Source organism: Lissotriton vulgaris, chromosome 1_1 (genome assembly GCF_964263255.1).
Source record: "Lissotriton vulgaris chromosome 1_1, aLisVul1.2, whole genome shotgun sequence".
NCBI classification, from domain to species: Eukaryota; Metazoa; Chordata; class Amphibia; order Caudata; family Salamandridae; genus Lissotriton; species Lissotriton vulgaris.
The window spans coordinates 1,697,381,856-1,697,408,319 of NC_141685.1; the positions used below are offsets into that span (position 1 = coordinate 1,697,381,856).

At 41.0% G+C, this 26,464-nt stretch overlaps 1 protein-coding gene across 1 annotated transcript in view; it reads left to right on the top strand.

Moving 5' to 3' along the window:
- The window catches only part of FBH1 (F-box DNA helicase 1), a 618,156-nt gene that overhangs the window by 196,074 nt on the left and 395,618 nt on the right, over nt 1-26,464 (top strand). Inside the window, exons 7-9 of the mRNA XM_086918941.1 lie at nt 4,993-5,100; nt 13,660-13,754; nt 23,353-23,521. Coding sequence (XP_086775067.1) covers nt 4,993-5,100; nt 13,660-13,754; nt 23,353-23,521 — 372 coding nt within the window. The remainder of the gene's footprint in view (nt 1-4,992; nt 5,101-13,659; nt 13,755-23,352; nt 23,522-26,464) is intronic.

Genomic DNA, 26,464 nt, shown 5'->3' on the forward strand with positions numbered 1-26,464 from the left:
TGGCCCGATCTTTTTTAGCATTGTCATCTTGCTTAAATATTAATCCAGTTCCTTTCATCCTTCTTAGTCTGGAGTTTGAGTGTGGTATGGTTGTTAGCACGTGAGTGTGTTGAGAGATATGGGTGTTACCAAGGGTTATTATTGAATAATTTTGTATTTTGTACATATTCTTTTTTTGTAGATATCTAGGATTTAACTGTGTTTGTCTTGGAAAAAAAAGTTTTTGACATGAATTGAAAAGTTTTTGATATGAATTGATAAATGTATGTCCTGTGATTTCTGATTGATAACAGAACTCACATAAACTAAAAGATATATAAAAAAAGAGAAAAATAAATTTTATACGTTTTGAATAATTTCAGTAGTTTTTCTATTTTTTGTCACCTGGTTAGATACTTATAAACTTAGTTGTTTAAGTGAATTAGCAGGCCACCGCAGGAACAATTTCCACATTAGAGCAGCAAGATAAAGCTACACAAGAAGATGACAAGGGAATCAACGGTGCTAAGCTATCTCACGCACCTACTGAAGGTAAAACTAAGTTCATCCTTGCTAAGAGTACACCTAGCTGCGATAGTAGCCTACACAAGAGGAGAAACAGGGAAGAGCTTCTTTACTTCACAGATAGTAAAAAGATTCCTGGAAGGGGCAAAGAGGATCGCTCCACCAAAGAGGATGCCACCACCGGCATGTAACCTCAATTTAGTCCTAACAGCGCTCATGAAAGCGCCCTTTGAACCTATTCATAAGGCCACCCTGTGAGAAGTTGGCCTGATATATAATGTTCACTATTCTAGTGAGCACTCTGTATCAGTCCAAACAACCCTTATTGATGATTGGTTGTAAGTCAACCTTATAGACCAGCTATCCTAGTAGCATGGATACGAGCAGTCTTCGGGCTAAACTCTAGAGGGCGTGTTAAGCCAGCTGTTATACCATCACATATACCCCTTGAACACGTGAAAGGACACCACACAAGTGTTATGAAAATAAACAGTGTATTTATTTAGATCACAACAGCCCTGTACTCTTTGAGGACAGGGTGCTAAGCACAATACAAAGCTCTTAAGAAAATACTTTAAGTTGCACAATTTACACAAATGCCCGAGGGGCACGAAAAACCATATACTACAGAGGTGGAATGCGAAATTACTAGCAGGTAAGTACTGGACTAATAGGCTTTGGAATCGCTAGGACTTGACTACTGAACCTTCAGATTACTAGCAGGAGGCCTAGGGGACTCGGGTTTAGAGTGTGCACTCTCACGCGGGATGCGGGACAAAGTCTATGGAGGCTAGTAAAAGCAAAGTTAAGGATATCGGACGAATCCGACTAGTTAGGCTGAAAACGAAAAAGGATCTGGACCCTTGGATAGTGAGGCTATGCTGGGGCACCGAAATGCCGAAGTTACCTAGCCCAGGGGCTGCGGCTGCATAGGTCTGAAAAGACGTCGGGAATCCTCGTTGCAGTCTATGGAGCCTGAAAGAAGAAGTTGCTGGCAGGCGACCAGTGAAGATTGTTCAGTGGATCCAAGCCTGGATCGAAGATGGAGGACACCTGTAAGCAGAGGGGACCAAGTTCTGAATCACTAGCCAGTGATTAGATGGGCACCAGGATGGCACCGGATGGAGTCACCTCGACCAGGTGAGTGGGCGACGCTGGGCTCTGCAGTCTCACGGACCAGGAGGCGTTGTCGGCGACCAGGATGGAGGTGCGAGCTGTCCCACGATGGTTGCTGCTGTCGACGTCGCTGGACTCAGGATTGGGGCAACAAGTCTTGGCAAATTCAAGCCCACGCGGTGGACCTAAAATGGCGTCTGGAGTGGACCAGGAGGGTCCGTGGTGCTCCTCTTTTGTAAGGGAGCAAGGGCCAGTCTGGAGCAACCAGACCAGCAGTGTTGTTGTCGTCGGACGTCGTCGGGAAGGCCACAAGCCAGCGGGCTAGTAGCCAGACAACGCGGTGAGCAGCAAAAAGCAGAAGGGCCCCACGCAGATCTCGTGGATGCTGGGGGGCTGGACTTCGGTGCTGGAGCTGCTCAGGGTCGAGGCTTCTCAGACCCCAAAGCACTCACCAGAGGATCCCTCGGCGGTCGTGCTGGATAGAAGTTGTGCAGTTCTGATGATGGCCGGTCCCTCGAGGTCTCGTCGCGCCTACGGTTCTTAGCTTAGCTGTAGAGGTAGGTAGAGGTCAGAGGTGCCAGGGAAGCCGGGTCTCGTCGTGCTGGTCGGTCGGATTCCGGAGGAAGGACCTGCAGCAAACCGCAGTGTTCTTAGATGGTGCCTGTGGATGCAGGGTGACTACTCCTTAGTCACAAGGGAGAAATCTTGACAAGAAGTCGAGAGTTCCTTTCGTAGAAAGTAGTTTCAGGATTCAAAGATGATCTACTTTGGAAGGGTCCCCGCTCCTGCCTTTATCCTAAAGAAAGGGGTTGGTATGCGACTAGGTCCTGCCCATGGGTGGGACCAGGAAGGGGGGTGGTTACACCCCTCTCCCATGCCGGACTTTCCCCAGCTCAGGGGCTGGTGTGCTCCTGGAACTGGTTCTAGCCGCAGATGCATAGTGAGCACCGGGGTGCCACTTGCAGTCACCTTCCTCTAAAGCCCTGCCTACCCAGGATACACAAAACCCTGTCTGGGATGGTGCTAGCACCGCCCCTGACAGGAAACCCTTTGTCCAAGCTCCCCTCGCTGGAAGGACTCCCAGCTGCAGGGGGTCAGACTTGTGTCTGTGGTGGCAGCATCCATTTTGTGATGCTGAGGCTCGAGTTAACTTTAACCGGGGTTCACAGTTACATACATCTCGTGTCCCTCTAGAAGGGTGGAATGCTAACCCCGTCGCCAGAATTGGCGAGGGGTTAGTATTCCAATTCGTATGACACCTTACTCGACATGTTTTGATAAAGCAATACCAGAGATAGCATATAACCGCGAGGATTATAATGCACTTAAGAGTATATGGTATGCGTTATCATGGAACAGCTATTAGGACTTGGTTCCGCAAGCTGCAAACGGGCTCAGCTCATGCCAGAGCACCATCTCACACGATTCCAAGCACTCTGCCTTCAGGATTGTCAAGGCCTGCCATAGGAGTGACTGATAGGAATCTGTGTGTCCATTTTAGGGTTAGATATAGGTATACTATATCTAAAGCAAAGGGGATTACACCACCTTGCCCCAGCTGTCGTGCAGCCAGTTGTGTCAGATTTAGATGGCTAGCCAGGGGTGGCATAATACATGCTGCAGCCCCTGGTAGGCCCTGGGTACACCTATGCCCTGAGTTACAGGGTCTGATAAGGTGGCTCAGTACCAATTAGATATGTACCTAAGGTACATGGAGTCCATTTTACAGAGAGAGCAGTAGGCCTGGGGTCCTGAATAGCAGGGCCCCAGGTCAACTAAGTCGGAAAACCAGCAAAACACCAGGCAAAAAGTTGGGGGCAACCATAGTCACTCTACAAATTCTAACAATGAAAACAGCCTTCTTGGTGGCAATCACCTCGCTGCGCAGGGTGAGCAAACTACAGGCGTTAACGCTACAAGAACCCTACATCCAAATACACAATGATAGGGTGGTAATGAGAACTGACCCACACTTTATGCCAAAGGTGGTGTCAAGGTTCCACATCAACCAGACAGTACAAATACCAAGCTTCTTTCAGAAACCGTCCACAAGCGCAGAGAGGGCACTGCACACTCTGGATGCTAAAAGGGCAGTAATGCACTACATAGAAAGAACCAAGGAACACAGGAAGACAAAACAGTTCTTTGTGTCCTTCGCAAGCAGTTTCATGGGTAGACCAGTAACAAAGGGAACCATCGCACGATGGATCGCACAAACTATACAATTCTGCCACAGACAGGCAGACCAAGAACTAGCAGAGGGGCCACGGGCCCACTCTACCAGGAAAAAAAGGGCAACGATAGCCTTCCTGGCTAACACACTCATTCAAGACATATGCCTGGCGGCTTCAGTGCACACGTTCACTAAGCACTACTGTGTGGATATACAAATGAACAAGGAAGCACAAGTAGGACAGAAAGTGCATCAACATATATTCAACAACCAACGCTCATTTTCTACCCAGCCGCCACAAACATAACAAACCGCTACAAAGTCTATGCACAGCATAGTGCATCCAGAAAGATTTACGCTGCAAAACAAATAGTTTCTTACCTGTCGGTGTAGTTTTGCAGCTTGAAGATCTTTTTGGATTCACTAGCGAACCCACCCACCTCCGCCAGAAAGATGAGGGTGGAGAAGCAGGTGGTAATAAAAGGACAATGCAGTAACAGACACCTTGAAGAACAAAGCGGATAAATCTCTTACTTGAAAAGAAATACTGAACATTGCCAAAGGATTCTCAAACAAGAACACAAAACAAGAAAAAAGAATCCGAAGATGGTACCCAAAGGTGGGAGCTTCCGGAGGAAGCGTGCCGACGTCACAGGAAGTACACCAAAAGGTGGCATGTCGACGCCCACCTGGGCGATGAAAAAAAAAGAAAAAGAAAGAAAAGACTACGATTCCGGACCCAACCACTATACCGCGGAATAATGCACAGCATAGTGAATCCAGAAAGATCTTCAAGCTGCAAAACTACACCGACAGGTAAGTAACTATTCGTTCTCTTAGTTTGGGGTGTGGTATAATCTTTAAAGTGTTTAATTACACTTTGAGTGACCATGCTTCCAAACAAGGAGCATGATATGTATTTGGTCTACTTGTGTGTCTCCTGTTTGGTGTATATAGTCACCATTCTGCTTCTCTTGAGGTTTCTATATTTTGAATGGTATTCGTTTTAAATTAAAATGTTACATATTGTTGATGTTGATATCTCCTAAACAGTTTTAATCTGTGAATGTATACATGTATGTAGACCGTTATTCCTTTGCAAAACTGTTTTGGTTGCAAATTAAAGAACGCAAAACATTCATGTAAAGTATTAAAGATTTTCTTAACTTTGGATATTGCTTGTGTCTCTTTTCTGTTAGGCTACACTACAGTATTTTCTACTGCTTAAACCAAATGGAAAACTTAAACCCTGTTGATGAATACAAGGAGAATACAATCCTTAACTACGAAGAAGATGCTTGCCTCAGGTAAAGATTGGTCACTTTAATTGTTAAACTTTGATCCATCACAACACTAATGTTGAAGTTCACTACATCAGAAGATGTGAAATTCCCAGAAAGAAATGGTTATTTTTTGGTCTTTTTACTTTAATAACCAGATGTATGTGATAACTAATGCTTTCTAAATTAAGCTTCTCTGTATTCATTGCTTGTCTTGTGCTCCTTATAAGTTTGATCAATATCACAGCTATGATCGCCTAATTCCAAATCTCATTTTCCGTACTCAAACCATTACTTTCTGGACAAATCCTCTTAAACCTAGACCTTCACCTGTGCATACCACCCACCTCTTCATCCCTCTAGCTTTTTCAATCCATCTTTATGCTTGTGACTGGCATTACCTATGTAGTTTATAGAGATTAAGGTATGTGAAATCTGAAAGCTTATATTTACGAAAACTTAGGTTATAAACTACTTAAAGAATTTCCTATTCGTGGGTTATTCTTAATTGCGTAGTATAACAAGGACCCCCTGGTTAGGATACAATTCCTGGGTCAGGGAAAGTAGTTCAATGCAAAGGTATAAGCCCAGGCAGAAATACAAAACAAGAACTGGCCATTTAAAAAACAAGATATACACAAACAGAAACACAATGGACTGTACTGATATATAAAACTTTAATTATATTGATAAAAAAAGATTAAACACATATAATCCCATATACATGATATGTTTGATACAATAAAATATTCTGATTATTATTTTTAAAAAGACATTTGTTCTGATAATAATACTAGAGGAACAATATAGTCATCCCAGATTGTATGAGGGGGGGCTGTTGTCTGTCAACGCGTTTCGACACGTAGTAGTGTCTTCATCAGGACAAATATTATTCAGCCAAATCTCTAGAGAGAACAAAACATTTTTAGACTTCACAAAACATACAGTACATTGTGTTACAGTTAATAAATACTCTTATTTCTGTCAGATAGAGCTTCTTTTTCTAGTTTTCCTTAGCCAGACTTGAAGATATAAATATTTGATATAAAGCTGAAGATAGACTTTTCAAATCTTGACAACAGTCCAAGATTAAACATTCTGTGGTAGTTCTTGATATATTTGATATATACATTCAGTCACATGTCTACATTATTATTGCACCCTTATTTGGATAGAAAGAGGGGAAAAAACAAGAAAAAGGGTGAATTGGTCAGAAGTATAAGGACATTCCTTGCTTCGGTTCCTGGTGTAACTATTTAGGGTTTTAAGTTTTGCACATTCCCTAATTTTCATATGTACTGGCAACTATATAGTTGTACCAATTTGTGTATATACGCACGTGTACACATGCATAGCGCCATCATGGTATTAATCTTGTTACTGACCTAATCTGTATCTGTTTTAACTAATTTCCTAACTACGCTGTATTGGGACCAGAAATTTCACTCAGCTTTATTTATGGGGTAAGACCAACTTTCATAGATTCCTGTAGTGTTTGTTGCAATCAGTCGATACTTATCGAGCTAGAACGATAACAGAGAAAGTAGAAAGATATCTTAGTTTATGCTTTATTTAATCCTGATTATTATTCCTAAAAAAAAGGCGGGATTTTCAGAAAGTTTCAGTCTCTTATGTTCTATAAACATTAATATTTATTTCTTTCATTCTGCCTAATTTGATGCACCAAAACCTGTATGCTTTTATTACTCGAGGCACAGCTGTTCTTATCTTGAGTTATTACTAATTCAAATGATACACTTGAACACCCTCGTGTTCCTTATTAAAAAAAAGTATGGTGAATTAACCGCATGTAAGAGAAAGTAAATGATACTGCGACGAAGAGGAAAGATAAGAATAGCTGTGCCTCGAGTAATAAAAGCATACAGGTTTTGGTGCATCAAATTAGGCAGAATAAAAGAAAGAAATATTAATTAATTATATGAATTTGATATGGGGAACTGATTGGACAGTAATTCCTCCTCCCTACGTGTTGATTGGTTATTGCAATAATAATGTAGACATGTGACTGAATGTATATATCAAATATATCAAGAACTACCACAGAATGTTTAATCTTGGACTGTTGTCAAGATTTGAAAAGTCTATCTTCAGCTTTATATCAAATATTTATATCTTCAAGTCTGGCTAAGGAAAACTAGAAAAAGAAGCTCTATCTGACAGAAAAAAGAGTATTTATTAATCGTAACACAATGTACTGTATGTTTTGTGAAGTCTAAAAATGTTTTGTTCTCTCTAGAGATTTGGCTGAATAATATTTGTCCTGATGAAGACACTACTACGTGTCGAAACGCGTTGACAGACAACAGCCCCCCTCATACAATCTGGGATGACTATATTGTTCCTCTAGTATTATCAGAACAAATGTCTTTTTTTAAATAATAATCAGAATATTTTATTGTATCAAACATATCATGTATATGGGATTATATGTGTTTAATCTTTTTTTATCAATATAATTACATTTTTATATATCAGTACAGTCCATTGTGTTTCTGTTTGTGTATATCTTGTTTTTTAAATAGCCAGTTCTTATTCTTAATTGCAACATAATCTAGAGAATGGCACTTCCCTGTTGATATAACGATTGGTGAGATGGTGGTAGCTTTCGAGCTATATTTTCAACCTGGAATTAATTTTGTATTTTAAAAACAGGTAAACTAATTTTGAATGATGTTTCTAAAGCTGTGGTTATATGATCTGGAAAGAGCTGCCAGGCTGATTGGAATGTTAACTAGGTAGAGAACAATTAATTTTATTCTTGTGCATTATCTGGGTGTGTTTAGTTGTGATATTTGTTTCATTTACTGGCCACCATTCGACACGCACCTTCTATTTTTATGTACCGACCTGTTTTCCTTCACATTTACTTAATGCAATATTAATTTGAGTACATAGTAATGCAGGTGGTTTAAGAAGTAAACTTTATCTTTCTATATGTTATATACTATATTATATGGATGTTTTTGTAAAATGTAAAGTCTTCCAAAGCTGTCCAGTTTGGACAATGTACCTCCTTGTTTCCTTGTGTTGTTCTAGACTGCAATTCCTTTTCCCATTGTACATCTGTGTCATGAATGTGTCTCTTGACCGTCCTATAACTATCAGCTTTGCATCTTTTATCTTTCTGATGCCCCTTATCAATCCAATTCAAGGCAAAAAAGAGGGCTTTCTTTGCTGAGGAACTCTGTAATTAAGATACTACATAAAGAGGCCATCCACAGGTTTTAGTCAAGTTATGATTTAAAATGAGAGGGGTTCTCATTTGTTACCAGTTTGAATGAAATAATTAGGACTCCCTTTATTTTAGCATCCCGGATTACCTAACAAAAAGATTGCAACTGTTACAAAACCAGGCAGCCAGACTGATCTACCAACAGCCTAGAAGGGGTCATGTCACTCCACTGATGAGGAAACTGCACTGACTACCGGTAAAACAATGCACTGCATTTAAGAGCAGGTGTTTCATCTTCAAATCCTTGCACAGCACCTGCCCTGAATTCATTTCTACATGCATCCATAGGTATATCCCTGTTCGGAACCTGAGGTCTTCATACCCCAACCTCCTGGTCGTCCGCCCTTTTAAACTGAAGAGGCTAGCAGGAGCTAAATCTCTGTTCTGGCCATTTGTTTCTGGAATTCTCTCCCTCCAAGTATCCGATTGACACCGTGCTATCTTCGATTCAGACAACTCTCCAAAACATTGTTGTTCTTCCAAGAATATGATTGAATCAATGAGCTGAATGCTTTTCCCTGTATACAATGGCATGAAACTCTATGGTGTATGTGCACTCTATAAATAATTTAAACATAACATAACTCATGGGTAGCTATTTGTTCTCTCACACAGGCACTGATGATAGGCTATTGCTCAACTTCCAGACTTCTGTCAGCCAGTACACTGTCCCTGAGATTTCCTTTTCTGTCTTTATTTGGTGTCCTCCATTGACTTAAATTTGTAAGTCAATGGTAAAAGGCCTAAATATTGAACTTCCTGTACCAGAGGTCAAAAGAATCATTTGATATTTGAGCCTGTAGTGTAGTTCCTATTTTCCCAATAGGCCCTGCGCTTTGGAATAACATAAACAGTAGTATCGACGTAGAAGTGCGGATCTTCCAGGCCTCTACTGACTATGCTAAACTTAATTGGGTTTGTTACCAACTAGCTCAGAGGTCACTGGAAACTTTCTTGACTGAAATAGGAAGTGATCAGCTTCCCTGGCACAGACAAGAAGGGATTCAGTTTTCCAACAACCGTGCAACATGACAACTTTGCTCCTCAGTTCAAGAGTCAATCTCTAGGGTTGTGTGAAACAATAGACAGTTATTTTACTCAGTCAGGTTAGTGCAGATTACTTTCACAATATGTAGAGAATAGAGAGACGGGCGTTTGTCAATAAAGGGTTAACATTTATTGAACAGTCTTTCTTCTCGTACAAGAGAAATGTATTGCCACAATTGCAAGACTTGTTATTATAAAAAGTACGTACAGTAAGATAAGTATTGCGAGATAATACTGTAAAAGCATTGATATGGTTTCTTAGCCATACAATGGTTTAAAAGTAATAAAACATATATACAGTCATATATACATTAGGCTAAAATACTCAACTGGTGCTTCTAACTACGCCTACCCCAGTGTACCTGACCTAAGCCTAATAAGTGGGAGGGCAGTAAGTAAGTAGCTTTAAGTTAAGTTGGATTTGCCAAGGTTTGCTTCAAGAATTCTCACTAAGGGTTTAGTCAACACCATACCTCTGAATAGAATGATGGAGGTCTGGTATCTCCTTCAGGGAAACTCGGTATCCCAGTCACCCGCAAGGGTAGACCAGAAACGCTGGAGCTGGATTTCTCGGCATGAGAAAGGCAGCGTCTCTTCTTCAGCGCGTCGAGGAGGAGGAGGGGGGACAGCGTCCGCGGGCAGCTTGCATCTGCTGGGCTCTTGCAGGGGACGGCTGTTCAGCTCCTAAGTTCACCACACCATCGTTCGCGCTTTAGCAGCGATAATGGTATCAGCAGCTTGCAGCGAATAACAGCATACAACGGGCAGACAGCAGCAGACAGCATTTGCTTAAGGCCATGTTGGTAGTATTTATACCTGAAAGGTGCCTTGTTTGACGTAAGTTTGCTGGACATAAGACGTCAATAAAGATGTCACTTAGGAAGTGATCGCTTATCAGTTGCTCATTAGAGTTCTATTACTAATCAAAACACAGCAAGGGGGATTTCCAGGTTTGCTGAGTTTTTATCTAATTGGTTGCAAAGGAAGTGGCAGAGAGAACTATTCTGAAATGTGGCTCTGTTCGTGTGAGGCCAGAGATGAGTTTCTGAATATTTATAGCCGAATAGGGGCATAAGGTCACAGTATCGATCAGGATCCTAGATAAGCACGCAACAAGCCCTTATCAGTCAGCTCAGTGCCTCCCTTTAATGTGGCACTCACAGTTTATAATGGCTATTTGTGAGAAAACACCATTTGTTTTGTCTGTGAACAACAAATCTGCCAGTAAATAATTTCCCATTTCACGGAGGACACAAATCACCTCAATGTATAGCACAAACGAGAATATGTTGGCATAAAGGCGTCTGGCTAATGCAAATTTTTATGCCTTTCTCTCTCTTCCTCCTATCAGAATGCAAAAGGCTGGACATTTTACTTTCTAAAATTCTTTGTGTTGGTTATCTAGGTCTTCAGGGAGTCTAACGGCTCTTGTTCATTAGAATGGTTCACCTTGAGTTGTGGGACACAAGTGCGGTGCAATGTTTTTACTAGATATGGTTGCCTGCCATGGAGCCCTCCAAACACATCCAAACCATCTATCTAGCTGTCCTATTGATACAACAACTTGCAGTGACATATTCTAAAAGCTGCACTGTCAATAAGTATGCCCTACTATGTGGAAAGGCTTTTACTGATCGGCCCAATCTTAAACTTAAACCTGTAGCCTTTTTCTGTCTGCTGAGGCTTTTTCTTATCTGAACGGCAAATTCAGAAGTTGTAGATTCGAAATGTATGATAGGCAAACATTCCTGCCTCAGCAATAGAGGTCATGTCTTTGCAGTTCAAGGACAGACAAAAATATTGGGTTATCAACAGACTACCAGCTTTTTGGTAACAATGGTTGCAACGAAAGATGTTGAGGGTTTCAGGTCCTCAAGTAGGGGAGAGCCTCTGGTTGACCAGCATGAGCTTCCTAGAGTGCTGAAGGAAGATGACCTCGGACAAGTGGGTCCTTCGCATTATTTAATGAGGGTTTTAACTTCCATTTTGTAGATCAAATGTATACCATCCTCCTTGGAAAGATTTCAAGATATGTCCTAGATACCATCATGGGAAAAGGAGCAGCAGAGCATGTGTCCCAACATTGTCTGTGCCTTAAAAAGGTCCAAGGTTAAACTTCAGATTTCTCATCCAGTTGATTAAGAACAAGAAATTCACTTTAAGATAATTTTAATCTAGATGAATCGCACCCTCAGTTTGGAAAATATGTATAGAACTTCCTCATATTTGCCATTGGGAGAGGGCACTTTCAATAGTCAGAACTCCAGTTTAACCAAGTATCTGCTCTGAGGGGTTTTTATCACCTTGATAACAGCACATGTACCTAGTTGCACAATTGTGACCTTTATCTAATTTTAAAGAAATCTTTTCTATTACTCTTGCAGCACCTCCAGCTAATAAAGCAATATTGTAAACAGTTTATAGGAGATTATGTTCTGTAGTTAGTGCTACACAGCAACATTATGATGATTGCTGTTCCCCCTATTTTCTGTTCTTCAGTCCGTAGCTTTTCACAGAATGGGTTGTGAAATCCTAGCAGTGGCTGCGCATCAATATAATGGAGCTTTATGCATGTTCCTGACTACTTTCCACACCACTAACAGTCCACATTCTTAAGGGCAATACTACAACTGCTGCACTACTTAAATTTGAAAGGAGAAATAAGATCACTCAGACCGTTTAAGGATGCAGTAGATGGGCAGTCAAGCACACATGCAACATTTGGCCTACTAATCTACTATTAAAGATTGCTATTAATCCCCAATAGGCTCAACCTGGATCTTATGAGCAAGATTTTTGCTCTTTGGGCATTTACCCTCCCAGTTGTTGACCTCCTCAAGAACAACATCTATGCTGATTACATCAATTGCTATTTTGTCAGCAACCAAGACGATACTTAAGATTACTACTTCCTGGACTGTGTCCGTATCTTCTGAATCTGGCCACTACTCCATAGCTGTTAGGGTACCTCTTATGCAACCTATTACTAACCTTAAGGAACTCCAGTGTTTGAAGAGCAGATATTGGAAGAAGAGTAACAGATTGAATAACTTTCTGTGTTTGAGTTTCACCCACAGAAGGTTTACATGTTCATTCAGTTTAAAAAAGAATAGAAAAATGCTTATTTTGACTATATTGACAGTTGGGCTCCACAAGTGGAAACTATGCTTTGCCGTGTCCACCCGAGGCTGCCTGCTGAGGATAAAAGAAAAAGTCATACTTTATAGAAAATACTGAACCAAATGTATTGACCTGCCAGTAGCTCCATATTAGATAGGTATGACTGACAAATCTGGAACAAAATTACTTTATTTCTTTGTTGTTCCAGGGAATGTAAGACACAAAGAAAAAGGCTTTTCTGTGTAAAAATTATAGCATTGTCTTGCGTCTGTTGTCTATTAACACAATTTTGCAGTACTTTCGGCAGATCAGATACACAATAAAGTACCTGAGAGACAGAATTTATACTTTTGCGGACATTAACTGAGCATCGCACATTCTGGGGATGCAATCTGGTATCTCAGAGCTGTACTTGTAGGACATGCCATTGCTGGACAATCTTACCATATCCATTACTCTATTACTATGGAGTGGACGCTCAAACTGTCCTCTGCTAAACATAAAATAATGAAAGGGGGCTACCTGTATGAAGAAGCTTAATGTATAGTTTTAGATCGATTTAAAATAAGAGGAGATACAAATGCACCTGACAGGGGGAGCTGGACTTGGGAGAGGAATGGTCGGATGATGTTTGGGTTTATTACTGGAATATCACTTGACTATGATCTACAGACACAGGTTACTGTTTTTACATTGGATAATGTGTTATATGATTGTAGCATATGCAGCACTTGGGTTGGGGCTGTCTCCATAACCAAAAACTGGGAGAAGTCACTTGCGAAATTTCCTGAATTGTTGACTGGGGGTTTCGCTTTCTTCAGAAGTGACGCTGTTGGGATTTGTTTCTAAAGCGCCTAAGAATATTAAACGATTTGTTGCATTGCGTCGACATGCTGACAAAAGTGGGGTGGCAATGCATTTTCCAAAAGTTTCAAACCATACAAAAGATTGCTGTGCAATATTTACGATGAGCCTTCACCATTTTTCTGAAAATGTGACAATACTCTTGAACAGCAGAGATTAAGAATATCCACTTTGTTGGCTGCTTAGCATATCTAAACCATGAGGTTACAACAAATTATTGCATAAAATGTATGTCTGTAATACTGAAACAAAGGGGAGACTGTTACTCTGCTATGAATTTTAACACAATATTTGCATTTTAGGAACAGATCCGCTGTTAAACTGACACATGAGCAGAGACAGATCTTGAATCACAATATCGCTCCTGGTCAGGTTGTGAAAATTATGGCATTTGCAGGTAAAAAAGATCTTTCTGGTTATTATTTTCTCTTTTAACATTGGAAAGGCTGATGTTTAATTAAACTGTGCTTAATTTTCTGTAGCTTAACATCAGGCACTTAAGCAGTTGCCTATGATGGTTTCTGGATAAGATTAGATGTTTGCCTGGTTCACTGACAGAATATCGACCCTAAAAATATCAAGGTCAAGAATACCGTCATCCTAAACTTATAATAGTAAGTACACAAATATTGAGAAAAAGATATTGGTCATTAATATCCTTGTATTAAATATCATTTTTTAAATCTATAGAAAATAAAATAATAAATATTAAATAGTAATATTAATTAAAAAAAATAAAATAGACCTAATGTAGATTGTTACAACTATAGCAAATAAACTTAATTTATAAAAGTTTAACATACATATAATATTTCATATATATTTACGTGTATCTATAATTTTAATTTACATTATAATTTCAGTTTTTTATTATATAAAATATAACATATATATATATATATATATATATATATACCAATAACGTAACATATTTACAAAAAAATCTAAATAAATTAAAAAAGTAAACACCTTAAAATTCTTAAAATGTAGTGAAAATTACTTTACACATTCAAAACGATAATTAAAAATATCATTTTAAATAAACACATATAAATGATAACAATATAAAATAAATTATAAAATGTAATACATCTGCTATTCCCACGACAATATATATAAAACTATGCAAACTACTATAGTAGAAATATAAAAAATGTACTACTCCCACGTCACGCAACACAAAAATAATAAAACTGATTAAAATTTACAAATCTCCTTCCAGTAAATGAGACAGTAGTGAGAGTGTTTGTTGCAGATAGGTAATATTTACTATAACCATTCCAGCCAGTATAACAGAGGGGAAACTGTTTGATCGAGGAAGGGTAACATTTACTATTCCAACTCCAATCCGTATAACAGTAGAGAAATTGTTAGATTATGGAGTGGTAAAATGTACCATTCCCACTCCAGTCAATACAATAGTAGGGAAACTGTGGGATGGAGAAGGGTAACATATACTATTCCCACTCCAATGAGTGAAACTGTAGAGAAATTGTTGAATTGCGGAGGAGTAAAACCACCCTATAACCTCACAAATCTCACCATCTGCACCTTACAATTAACGTAAAAAAAAATATTTACACTATTAATATTGGGGAAAGGAGTTGGCCTAACGGTCAGGGCGGTCGACCTCAAATCTAGGGAATCAGGTTTGAGTCTCGGCAATGATGCGCAACATCCTGTGATTCTAGGAAAGTCACTTAATCTTCCTGTGCTTACCAACCATGAATGTGTCCTCATGCATTGAAACTGGTGCTCGTGTGAAGTGCTCCGATACCCCATACCTTTGAGTCAAGTTTGCGCTATATAAAACTCTGTAAAAAAAAAAAAAAAAATATATATATATATATATATATATATATTGATCAACAAACCAAATATTAATTAAATATTAATTATTAATGAATTGAAGTTAATGTACTCTCCTCAATATACCCTTACAAAAGTTAGAAAGTTAGAAAACAATATTTACAAAATTAACATAATTAAGTATAACATTAATAATTAATATTAATTTACCTATAAATTATTAATTACTTAGAATTAATTTACTTCCCTCCCCATATCCCTACAAAACTCACAACCCACATCTATAATAAAAAAAAATTAACAATCAAGTAACAGTCCTCTCCTGTGTCCGATCAAAAGTCAGCTGATGGGAGATGACTGTTACTAAATCGCTAGCAGAGTACAACACTTGATGCATTAAAGGAATAACATGATTGACCAAGTAATGGTACTAACTTAACTTTATACTGGCTTTTCCCACCAAGAATTCTATAACAGTGCTCACTATAATACTTTGTCATGAAGAAGCCCTCTCTAGGGTTAAACACGTTGGCTGTACCTATTTGTCATAAGAATCTAAGAAATAAAGAATCATCAACGCATAACAAAAAACCTGTGAAAGAACTGTTTTTGAACACTGTAATATCACCGCATAATTTCTATTGCCTCTCATCTTTCTGTCTAAACTATTTTTTTGCAAATTATATTAATAACTTTGATATTTTAAAAATCAACGCTACTTACCTTAAATCGGTATTCTTCGATATTCATGCTCACGATATTTCCATACCTCGTTATTTTAGACTCCATATTTTGCTATGGAGATATTTTGTACTTGATATTTCGTCTGAATGCCATTTGTCCAACTGCCTTTGATTAGACGATGTGATCAGATATTACCACAAGTGGTGTTTTCTAAAATGTCCTTAAAAGTTTACCCTTATTTCGATAATCAAATATTTGTGAATGATTATTTCCCCAAGGGAGCTATTCCTAAGAAATTGTTCTACAAATATAAAACAGACTCAGTGTGCTGGCTGCACAAAGTGTGTGTCAGTCTACCTTTAAAAAAAAAAGAGCAATTGAAAGGAAAAGTTACGTTTCCTAACTGCTCTTGTCATTTGCTAAAGCACACTAGACTGCTGTAATGTAAATGTACATGTATTTATATAGCGCAAACCGCCCATATCGCAGGCATCTAAGCGCTTGCTTAGGGAACCCGTCCTGGTATTCCCATGTGAGATAACACCGGCAGGGTATCCACAAGGTGAAAGCCAGGCATCCCGCCGCGAGGGGCCGTTGTGGAGATTAAGCAAGCTATTGCCCAGAGTCGCAGAGTGTGAACCCGTGAGTCGAGTAGGTACCGGAGCGAGAATTATCGAGTCCGTGGAATTATTGAGCCCAAGCCCCGTCGAGGCGGGGAATTGAACCCTGGTCCAGGGCCGATCTCAGCTTCCGGGTCTGGGTGGCATGGTGTCACATTGCTTAGCAACTTTGTAGTATGTAAAAAGTATTGCACACACAGTTACAACCTTTGTGTAGGAAATATGTGTGACATATCATAGTGACTTTGAGAGACCGTGACAAGCTGGTGTTATTTTTATTTACACCCTTCATTTCCAACGTCGCTCCAAGTTACATATTCAATATAACCACTCACTAAGTAAATAAGCTTCATTTTATGTAAAGAAAAATGTTACTTACCAGTAGACATCTGTTCATGTAGAGCTGTAGAGTCACATGCTGTGCACACCCCTGCCATCTAGTGTTCGGTCCGGATGTTTGCAAGTTGTTTTTCTTCGAAGAAGTCTTTTTCAATCACGATGTATGGAGACTCCTCCTTTCGGTGATAGTGCGCATGGGCATTGACTCCATTGTTAGATTGTTTTCCTTCATAGGGTGAGTATGGTGTTAGTATTGTATATAAAGAGATGACCATGCTTATGTATGTACTAAGTACTGAATTAAATAATTAAAGCTGCAACAGGTATAGGTACCCGGGGAGGCGGGTGGGTGCATGTGACTCTACAGCTTGACATGCCTTGAACAGATATCTACTGATAAGTAAAATTTTCTGTTCGAGGCATGTGAGCTGTAGATCACATGCTGTGCATAGACTACATAGCAGGTTGCTCCCAAAGCGTGGCTAACCTGTAGCTTTTGCAGCTGTCTGAAATAATCTTTTGAGTACTGCCTGGCCTACATTAGCCTGTTGTGTGGATAGCACATCTACACAGTAGTGTTTAGTAAATGTGTGTGGAGTAGACCATGTTGCAGCTTTGCAGATGTCTGCAATGGGAATGTTGCCTCAAAAGACCATAGTAGCCCCTAGTTTGCGGGTGGAATGAGCTCTAAGGGGTGTGGGTAAAGTCCTTTTTGCTTTAGCATAACAAGTCTGGATACATGTCACAATCCACCTCGCAATGCCTGATTTTGAAATTGCATTGCCATTATGTGGTGGAGCAAAGGCAACAAATAGTTGCTTGGTTTTACTAAAGGGTTTTGTCCTTTTAATATAATAAAGTAATGCTCTTCTTACATCCAATATGTGAAGAGCTCTTTCTGCCACTGAATCAGGATGTGGGAAGAATACTGGCAACTCCACAGATTCAAATGAAAGGCAGAAACTATTTTTGGTAGAAATTTTCGGTTGGTATGAAGAACCACTTTGGCATTGTGTAAACAGAAAAATGGTTCATCGATTGTAAACGTCTGTAACTCACCAACTCTCTTCAGCGATGTAATGGCTACTAGGAAAGCACCTTTCCATGTGAGAAACTTTAGCCCACATTTGTGTAGTGGTTCAAATGGTGGACCCAGTAACCTGGTAAGTACAATATTTAAGTTCCACGCTGGTGCTGGTGGAAGTCTTGGTGGAATCACTTTTTTTAGCCCTTCCATGAACACTTTAATAACAGAGACCCTGAAAAGTGAGAGTTGCTGTCTACTCTGCAAATATGCAGCAATGGCAGCCAGATATAACTTTATGGATGTATATGCTAAATGTGAGTGATGCAAATGTTGTAAGTAACAGATGATGTTTTGTACTGAAGCATCTAGTATGGTAATGTGGTTGTTTTTGCAGTATATAACAAACCGCTTCCCCTTGGCTGCATAGCAAGCCCTAGTGGTAGGTCTCTTGGCCTCTTTAATGATGTTCATTCAGTCTGGTGAGAGGTTCAGATAACCAAACCTTATGACTTCAGGAGCCAGATCGCAAGGTTGAGCTCCTATGGATTTGGATGCCTTATGTCTCCATGGTATTGATGTGGTACACACGGCCGTTCTAGCAGGGTTGTGTACCATGGCTGTCGAGCCCATGTGGGAGCAACCAGGATCAGAGTCAGGGAAGCTTGCCTGAGCTTCCGAACCACTAACGAAAGGAGTGGTAGAGGCGGAAAAGCATAAGCAAACATCCCTGACCAGTTCATCCGTAGGGCATTGCCCTTGGATTGTTGGTGCAGATACCTTGCGACGAAGTTTGGGCATTTTGCATTGAGGTGAGTCGCAAACCGATGTATTTGCGGAAACCCCCAGATTTGGAAGAACGGAAGTAGAACTTGAGGATGAAGTTCTCACTCGTGGATCTGTTCCTTTTGCCTGCTGAGCATGTCTGGTATTTTGATTGCTTTCTCCTGGTAGGTGTTCTGCGATGAGATAGATCTTCACAGGAATGGCCCACCTCCAAATGGTCTGTGTGAGATGTGACCGGTAAAGAGTGCCGCCCCCCCCCCCCCTGTTTTTGTACATAATACATTGCTGTCATGTTGTCTGTTCGAATCAAGACAGCTTTGCCTAGGAGGTGGGTCTGAAAAGCTTTCAGTGCTATGAAAATTGCTAGCAGTTTCAGGTGATTGATGTGCAGTTGCTTCTGCTTCCGACTTCACAGTCCTGGAACGGTTAGAGTCTGGAGATTTGCTCCTCAACCTGTTAGCGATGCGTCTGCTGTTAAGATCGCCTGTGGGAATCAGGTCGAAGAATGCCCACCCTTTGGGCAAGTCCTGTGGATTTCACCACTGCAGAGAGCAATGGGTGCGGCCGTGCACCAACACCAGATCTTTCAGTTGACCCTGTGCACTAACGAGCTAATTATGCATTTGGGACTATCATGTTGCAGGATGCCATCATGCCATCATTCCTAGCTATTGCATGGACACTCTTGCAGGTAACGGTTGGTTGGATTGAAATTGGGATACTAGGGTTTGAATATTGTGTATTCTGTTCGCAGTTGGAACTGCTAGAGGTTTTTGAGTATCTACAGTGGCCCCCCAAGTATGTCTGAGACATGGAAGGCTGCAGATGTGATTTTGTCAGATTGATTGTGATAGACTGTGTAACAGTTGTAATGTAGTCTGTGTGTGTTGGAGGCACTTTTGATGGGAGCTGGCTTTGATAAGCCAGTCATCCAAATGTGGGAAGACATATAAGCTACGACTACTGCCAGACATTTGGTAAACACTCAGGGAGCAGTGGTGACTCGGATGGGAAGTACTTTGAATTGGTAGTGATGATCCGACACCACAAACCTTTTTGTGATGAGCGGGATGGATTAGGATATGGAAGTATGCGTCTTTTAAGTCCATAGTGGACATAAAGTCGCCCTGTTGCAGCAGTGGAAGCACTTGTTGTAGAGTGACCATATGGAAATGGTTGGAATGAATGTAGAGATGTACCTCTCTGAGGTCCAATATGGGTCTTGAGTGATCTGGCTTTCTTGGGAATTAGAAAGTAAAGGTAACAGATGCCTGTCCCCTGATATTTTAATGGGACTGGGCCTATTGCTCCTTTTTCCAGAAGAGATTGAACCTCTTGTTTCAAAAGGTGAAGGTGTTCTGGAGACATTTTGTGTGTTTTCGAATGGAATGTTTGGATGATTGTTGGTAAGCTCCAGGCAATAATCATATTGGATAATTTGTAATACCCATTTGTCTGAAGTGATGGTTTTCCAGACTGGGAGAAATTGAGTTAGACGCCCCCAACAGGCTCTGAATGGTTGTTTCTGGTAGTGCAAAAGAGTCACTGTTTGGTATTTGTCAGGGAAGCGCGTGTTGAGTTTCCTCTACCTCTTCCCTTTCCATTAATTCCTCTAAACGCTCCACTGAAATAGCCTCTTGAAGAGGGCGATTGACTGTTGCCCTTGTAAGAGGAGGAGGGAGTTTCTGTTGACATAGTCTTGGAGCCTGTCCTATAATAGGAGTGAGGAAAGGAACCCCTACCTGAAGCTAAGCCCCCATGAACTTACCAACCTCAGTGTCTTTTTTAATTTTTCCAGTGAGGTGTCAACTGCTGAACCAAAGAGGTGATCCTTATCGAATGGTTGATTAAGAATAGAGGCTTGCACTTCAGGTTTAAAACCTGAAACTCTTAACCAAGCATGCCTGCGTAATATTATTGCCCTCTTAAATAAGGTCATTAGCTTTAGACTTATGCTCATCAGGTAAAAATTGCATCAGTTTCTCAAACTCAACTTAGTGGGCTCTATCGAAAGAAGCTAATAAAGCTTCAGCATTAGCAATTTGCCAGTGATTGGACACTTGCAATACTACTCTTTTGCCGGAGGCATCACTTAACTTTGACTCCTTATCAGAAGGAGGGGCTTCACCTGTAGACTGTGAATTAGCTCTCTTACATGGGCTTGAAACTACGAGAGAGTCTAAAGGCAGCTGACCTTTTATGTATGCAGGGTCAGTAGGTGCAGGTTTGTACTTTTTGTTCACACTAGGTGTAATTATTCTGGCTTTCACTGGATCTTTAAAATTTTTATTTGCATGCTTAAACATTACAATAAATAAAAAATAAATAAATCCGTATTTGTAAAGTGCATCTACGCACCCTTACGGGTCTCAAGGCGCTGGGGGCCGTTGTGAAAATAAAGTGAGCTATTGCCCAACAGCTGAGCTGAGCTGACGCCGGAGCCGGGGATCGAACCGTTCCCCTGTGCTCCGAAGTCAGCTGCCCTGGCCGCTGCTCCACACCTCTCTTCTTTCAGCATTCCCTTTAACATTGGTAGCGTTTGAGAGGCTCTTTGAGAGGAATTAAGGGTTTTGAATAGGAAATCCTCCTCTACATTCTCTTTATGTAATTCCACCCTGTGATGCTGAGCAGCCCTATTAAGAAGCTCAATGTATCCTATGTTGTCATCATGTGGTGAGGGCCTAGACGGATATAGATTAGGGTCATTATCTGTATTGGCAGCAGTATCAGTGTTCCCATGGGTCAGGATCCCTTGGCCGTCACTCCTCGTCCTCTCCATCCCCTTCATCCTGTGGGTCAGGTGATGGTGGTGTTGGAGAGTTTGTGGGTGCAATGAGCATGTTTGGATCAGTAGGTGGAATGTAAGGTGGGGAAGGGTTAGTGCCCACATTTCTTCTCTTCAGAGGTATGTGGTAATCCTCCAGTAGGCACATTTTTCTTTTCTCAGGCAATTTGGCAAATATATGTCTAGTATCTGGATTTATTACCAGTTTTTTATTTTGGATCTGAACATGGAACGTCGGACCGAAGTTCTTTATCGAGAGTCTTTTGTTTACTTGCCGTTTTCAGCGTCAAAAGTTTCGGCTCCGAGGTTTTCGGCTCGGAAGATTTAAGATTGGATAACGGTGAGACGGTCACCAGGACATGCTTTGGTTTTGGCACCGAATATTTCAGGCTGGTGCCAGTATGGGGCCGAGCCTGAAGGCCTTATTTTGGATTTTGGCGACTGGCCCGGAGGCGGGGTGCTCGAAACTTTCTATTGGTGCCGACCTTGGCCCGAGGGCAGAGGAGAGACCGGAGCCTTTTTGTCGATGACGCGGCCAAGAAGGGAAGGTTAGGTACTCGCGATACCTTGACCTGGGGTGATTTGGTCTTCGACATCGGAGTCGGCTTCAGACACAGCGATGTGTTCTTCCTCTCGCTTTGGATTCTTCATGGTCGGAATTTTCCCTAAAAAGATCCCCTGTGGAGCCGCCTAGCTGATGCGTTTCGTGACATCGATCCCGACAGTCACGGAGCGTCTTCATTGATCGAAACAATCAGCATGCTTCGCAGTCCTTCTCATCTGTTCTGGAGATAGGCAGAGGTTGCACACTTCGTGCAAGTAGGTGCGCAGAAACTTAGCGCGACACCCAGGTCACAACTTAAATGGAGTCTGTTCCATCAACTGCTATCACGGCCGACTCTGGTATTCCCAACGGCTGTCCAGAAGTCTTCCGATCAAAGGTCTTCTTCTTGAATAGAAACACGAAGGATGGGAAACGCTTTAGAGAAACAATACCGTCGAGGGTAGTGGATTGCGCACCGAGGGGAACCCGAGAAAAGGTGTTGAACCGGAGCGCCGCAATTCACATCCGAACCGGAAAAAACTATCTAACAATGGAGTCTATGCCCATGTGCACTATCACCGAAAGGAGGATTTACATACCTCGTGACTGGAAAAGACTTCTTAAAAGAAAAACAACTTGCAAACATCCGGACCCAACACTAGATGGCAGGAGTGTGCAGAGCATGTGATGTACAGCTCACATGCCTCGAGCATTATTTTATGTAGATAGCCTGAAAATCTGGCATGTATTCTACTATTGTGGTTTGCACAAAAAAATAATATCCTATTGCAAAAACTTCTTCAGGGTTCTTGTTGGTATCAGCAGAGAAGTTAAAACTTCATTGAAAGTTATTTGTTGGTAGAATTATAATTTTATTTTGCAAATTTATCTCATGATTGCTGTTGAGCACATTGTCATGGTGAAATGCACAACTATACTTAATAACTTTTACAGTGCTTTTAAAAACTTGTGTGAAACCTTTAAAAATCAACATTTGGTAATCGAGAAAGAGCAAGTTGAGTTTTTCACAGTCCCAGGTCGTTTGCATTTTCCTTTCAAAGCAATATATTCAAGTCTTCCAAACATAGTTTCTCAGTACTCAACTATCGTTCTAATGCACTGTTATTGTGCATCCTGAAAATATTTTTCATTATCTTCTTAATAGTCCAAAATCAATGTACTACAATGTATATTCACTTGCCTTTAATATTTATTTGTTATATACGTTGAATACCTTTTTTCAACTCTATAAAGGTTTACCGACATGAACATTACACTTGTGTACTGAGACTTTAATAGTTCATAAGGGAATTTGCATTACCAGTTTCTGAAAAGTCGTCAGTAAATGAAGAGCTTAAAAATGTTAGAGATAGTAAAGATTTGTCTTTTTTTATGTTTTCGTAGGCACTGGCAAAACATCGACTCTGGTAAAGTATGCAGAGAGGAGACCCCATCTTAAGTTTCTTTATGTAACCTTTAACAAGTCCATCTCAGTTCAAGCTTCACGGATATTCCCCAGCAATGTTCAATGCAGAACCTTCCATTCTATGGCCTTTTATCATGTTGGAAAACTGTAAGTGACAGAATATCAGACCTATTTAATGTCATATATTGTCTGGTTCGTAGTATGAAAATGTATATTTCCTGTCTGTCTACACTAGGGTTGTCTAAAATATGGACAGGAGGGCTGGGGCCCACAACTGATTTTCTTGATGACCCCAGACCATGTAAATAATTTCAATTTAAATACACTGTAATTAAATATATTATATGTGAATGTATTGGAAATCTGGTCTTGGTCTGTCCTCGTGGACTGACGTTTGACACCCCTGGCCTGAGCTTCGCATTATGTATCAACATGTCAATGATGTTCTAGAGAATGCAGAAATGGTTGTTTCCACATTTGTTCACATATTCTTGTGTACCCTCTGTGCACCTAGCCACTTGAAGTCAAATGTCAATCAGGAACATGCACTCCCCTCCATGTTTGTTTCTCTGAAATAGGGATTTGAGAAAAAGATTTACTACTGGTATAGAAGGAGCCAAATAGGAAAATTATTCAGTATCAATTACGTGGAACCAAGTAGTTCAATGTTGAACATTTTCCTGTAACTGTACTATGGAATAGAACAGCAATAAACTACATGCCCACATGTATTCTTTGAGAAGTTTCATAACTAATGGTTTCCGAGAATTTCAAAATGAGAATGAGGATAGACATGCACGTGGTTGTAATGTATGATATTTGAAGTCTTTATAGAGGTTCCACAAATGTAAAGCCATGAAAATGGTATTTTGATTTATTAAGACAGTGTTGTTTGCCTAATAATGTTGACCTAATTTTGGTTAATATTGTTTTAATACATTTGTTTTTTAAACCTAGAGCATTCAAGTCTTTGGGGTAACATTACAAATTGCCTACTTGAAGTACTCAATAAGCAGCACAATTTTCTCAGTGCCCAGAGTCCAGGTTATTTTAAACTTAACTGTATTAGAGGACTCAGCCATCCACGTTTTGTGCAACACTCCATCAGTTCCACCACTAAACCACAGTTCAGTATCACCACCTTCTGTACATCTTCTTGATATGATAGTGTTCCTCCACATAGCCTAGATTTTCTCCCATTGTTCAGGGCAGCCATTCCACTAGAAAAACAATTTTTCTATACTCGCACATTAGTTCATTACAATTCTTCAAAAACCCATCTTTGAGGTTCATGTATTCCTCATGATCTCAAAGCCCCAATCCCCACCCAGAGCCCTGACCTGCACTACCTCTGCTCCACCCTGATGCCGCAGGCTGCATTCAGGACCAGGTAAACATCCAGCAGCACCCAGCATCCCCTGAAGCAAATTGGGGCTGCACTGGGGGCTTGAGTCTCTCTGAGGGAACACAGCACTTACACAAACACAGAAGCACTGTCAGGGAGTTGTGGAGGAGAGCACTGAGCACTGAGTTCCTGCTTGAGGGAATGTTTAAACAAAAGGAGTTGGTGATGTGTTGGTGTCTGTGGTATAGGGCTGGAGGATATAGGTGGAGCTCGAGCTGCTTTATTGGGGCCTGCATCGAAGTTCTAGTTGTCTTCCCCCCTCTATCAACGTTGTACCTGGCTTAATCACCAAAAGAATCTGTCCACTATAGACTATAGCAGCAAAGGCATCATTGCATAAAACCGTTCAAATTACTGCCACCCGAAACTCAATTTAACAATAAAAAAAGTAACATGGATTAAAATCAGAGATGCCCAGGAAACTGAGGACTCTGCTTCTGAACGGGGAATGGGCAGTGACGATGCTGGACAGCACAGCAGTAGTCCCTTTAGCTCTACAGAACATAACACCTGATATGAGAGTAAGTGTCCCACATTGTTTACACAGAATAACGCTTCAAATAGAAGGGGACACACAAAGAGAAGTGAAGGGTCTCTTTTGGAAGGTCCTGACACATGTTTATGACATTCTTTTGGCTGAAAAAGATTACGATTCAGAAAAGGGGGTGGTGATGAACAGAGTGTCTGAATTAAGCAGACCACTCTTACCCAGTCCAAAGATCAGGGCTTGATCCATCACCGTTATTTATCTCACTGCACCATCCCAGCTCAGAACCTGGCTATATGCAAATCAGTCTGTCCCTGGCCCAGTGCATCATGGGAACAGGGCAGACTAAACTACCAAGCCAATTCTTTACCAGAAAGGAGACAAGCTACCGGGGACCGGTTTCTGGCATTTCAGCCTTCTTCGGCCCGGCTTGCTTGAATCCTGATGGTGCAGTGAGAAAGGGACTCATGTCTGAGTATACCCTGCCACACCTATAGTGGCCAAAAACGATTCAGAAAAGGGGGTGGTGATGAACAGAGTGTCTGAATTAAGCAGACCACTCTTACCCAGTCCAAAGATCAGGGCTTGATCCATCACCGTTATTTATCTCACTGCACCATCCCAGCTCAGAACCTGGCTATATGCAAATCAGTCTGTCCCTGGCCCAGTGCATCATGGGAACAGGGCAGACTAAACTACCAAGCCAATTCTTTACCAGAAAGGAGACAAGCTACCGGGGACCGGTTTCTGGCATTTCAGCCTTCTTCGGCCCGGCTTACTTGAATCCTGATGGTGCAGTGAGAAAGGGACTCATGTCTGAGTATACCCTGCCACACCTATAGTGGCCAAAAACGATTAAGAAAAGGGGGTGGTGATGAACAGAGTGTCTGAATTAAGCAGACCACTCTTACCCAGTCCAAAGATCAGGGCTTGATCCATCACCGTTATTTATCTCACTGCACCATCCCAGCTCAGAACCTGGCTATATGCAAATCAGTCCGTCCCTGGCCCAGTGCATCATGGGAACAGGACAGACTAAACTACCAAGCCAATTCTTTACCAGAAAGGAGACAAGCTACCAGGGACCGGTTTCTGGCATTTCAGCCTTCTTCGGCCCGGCTTGCTTGAATCCTGATGGTGCAGTGAGAAAGGGACTCGTGTCTGAGTATACCCTGCCACACCTATAGTGGCCAAAAAC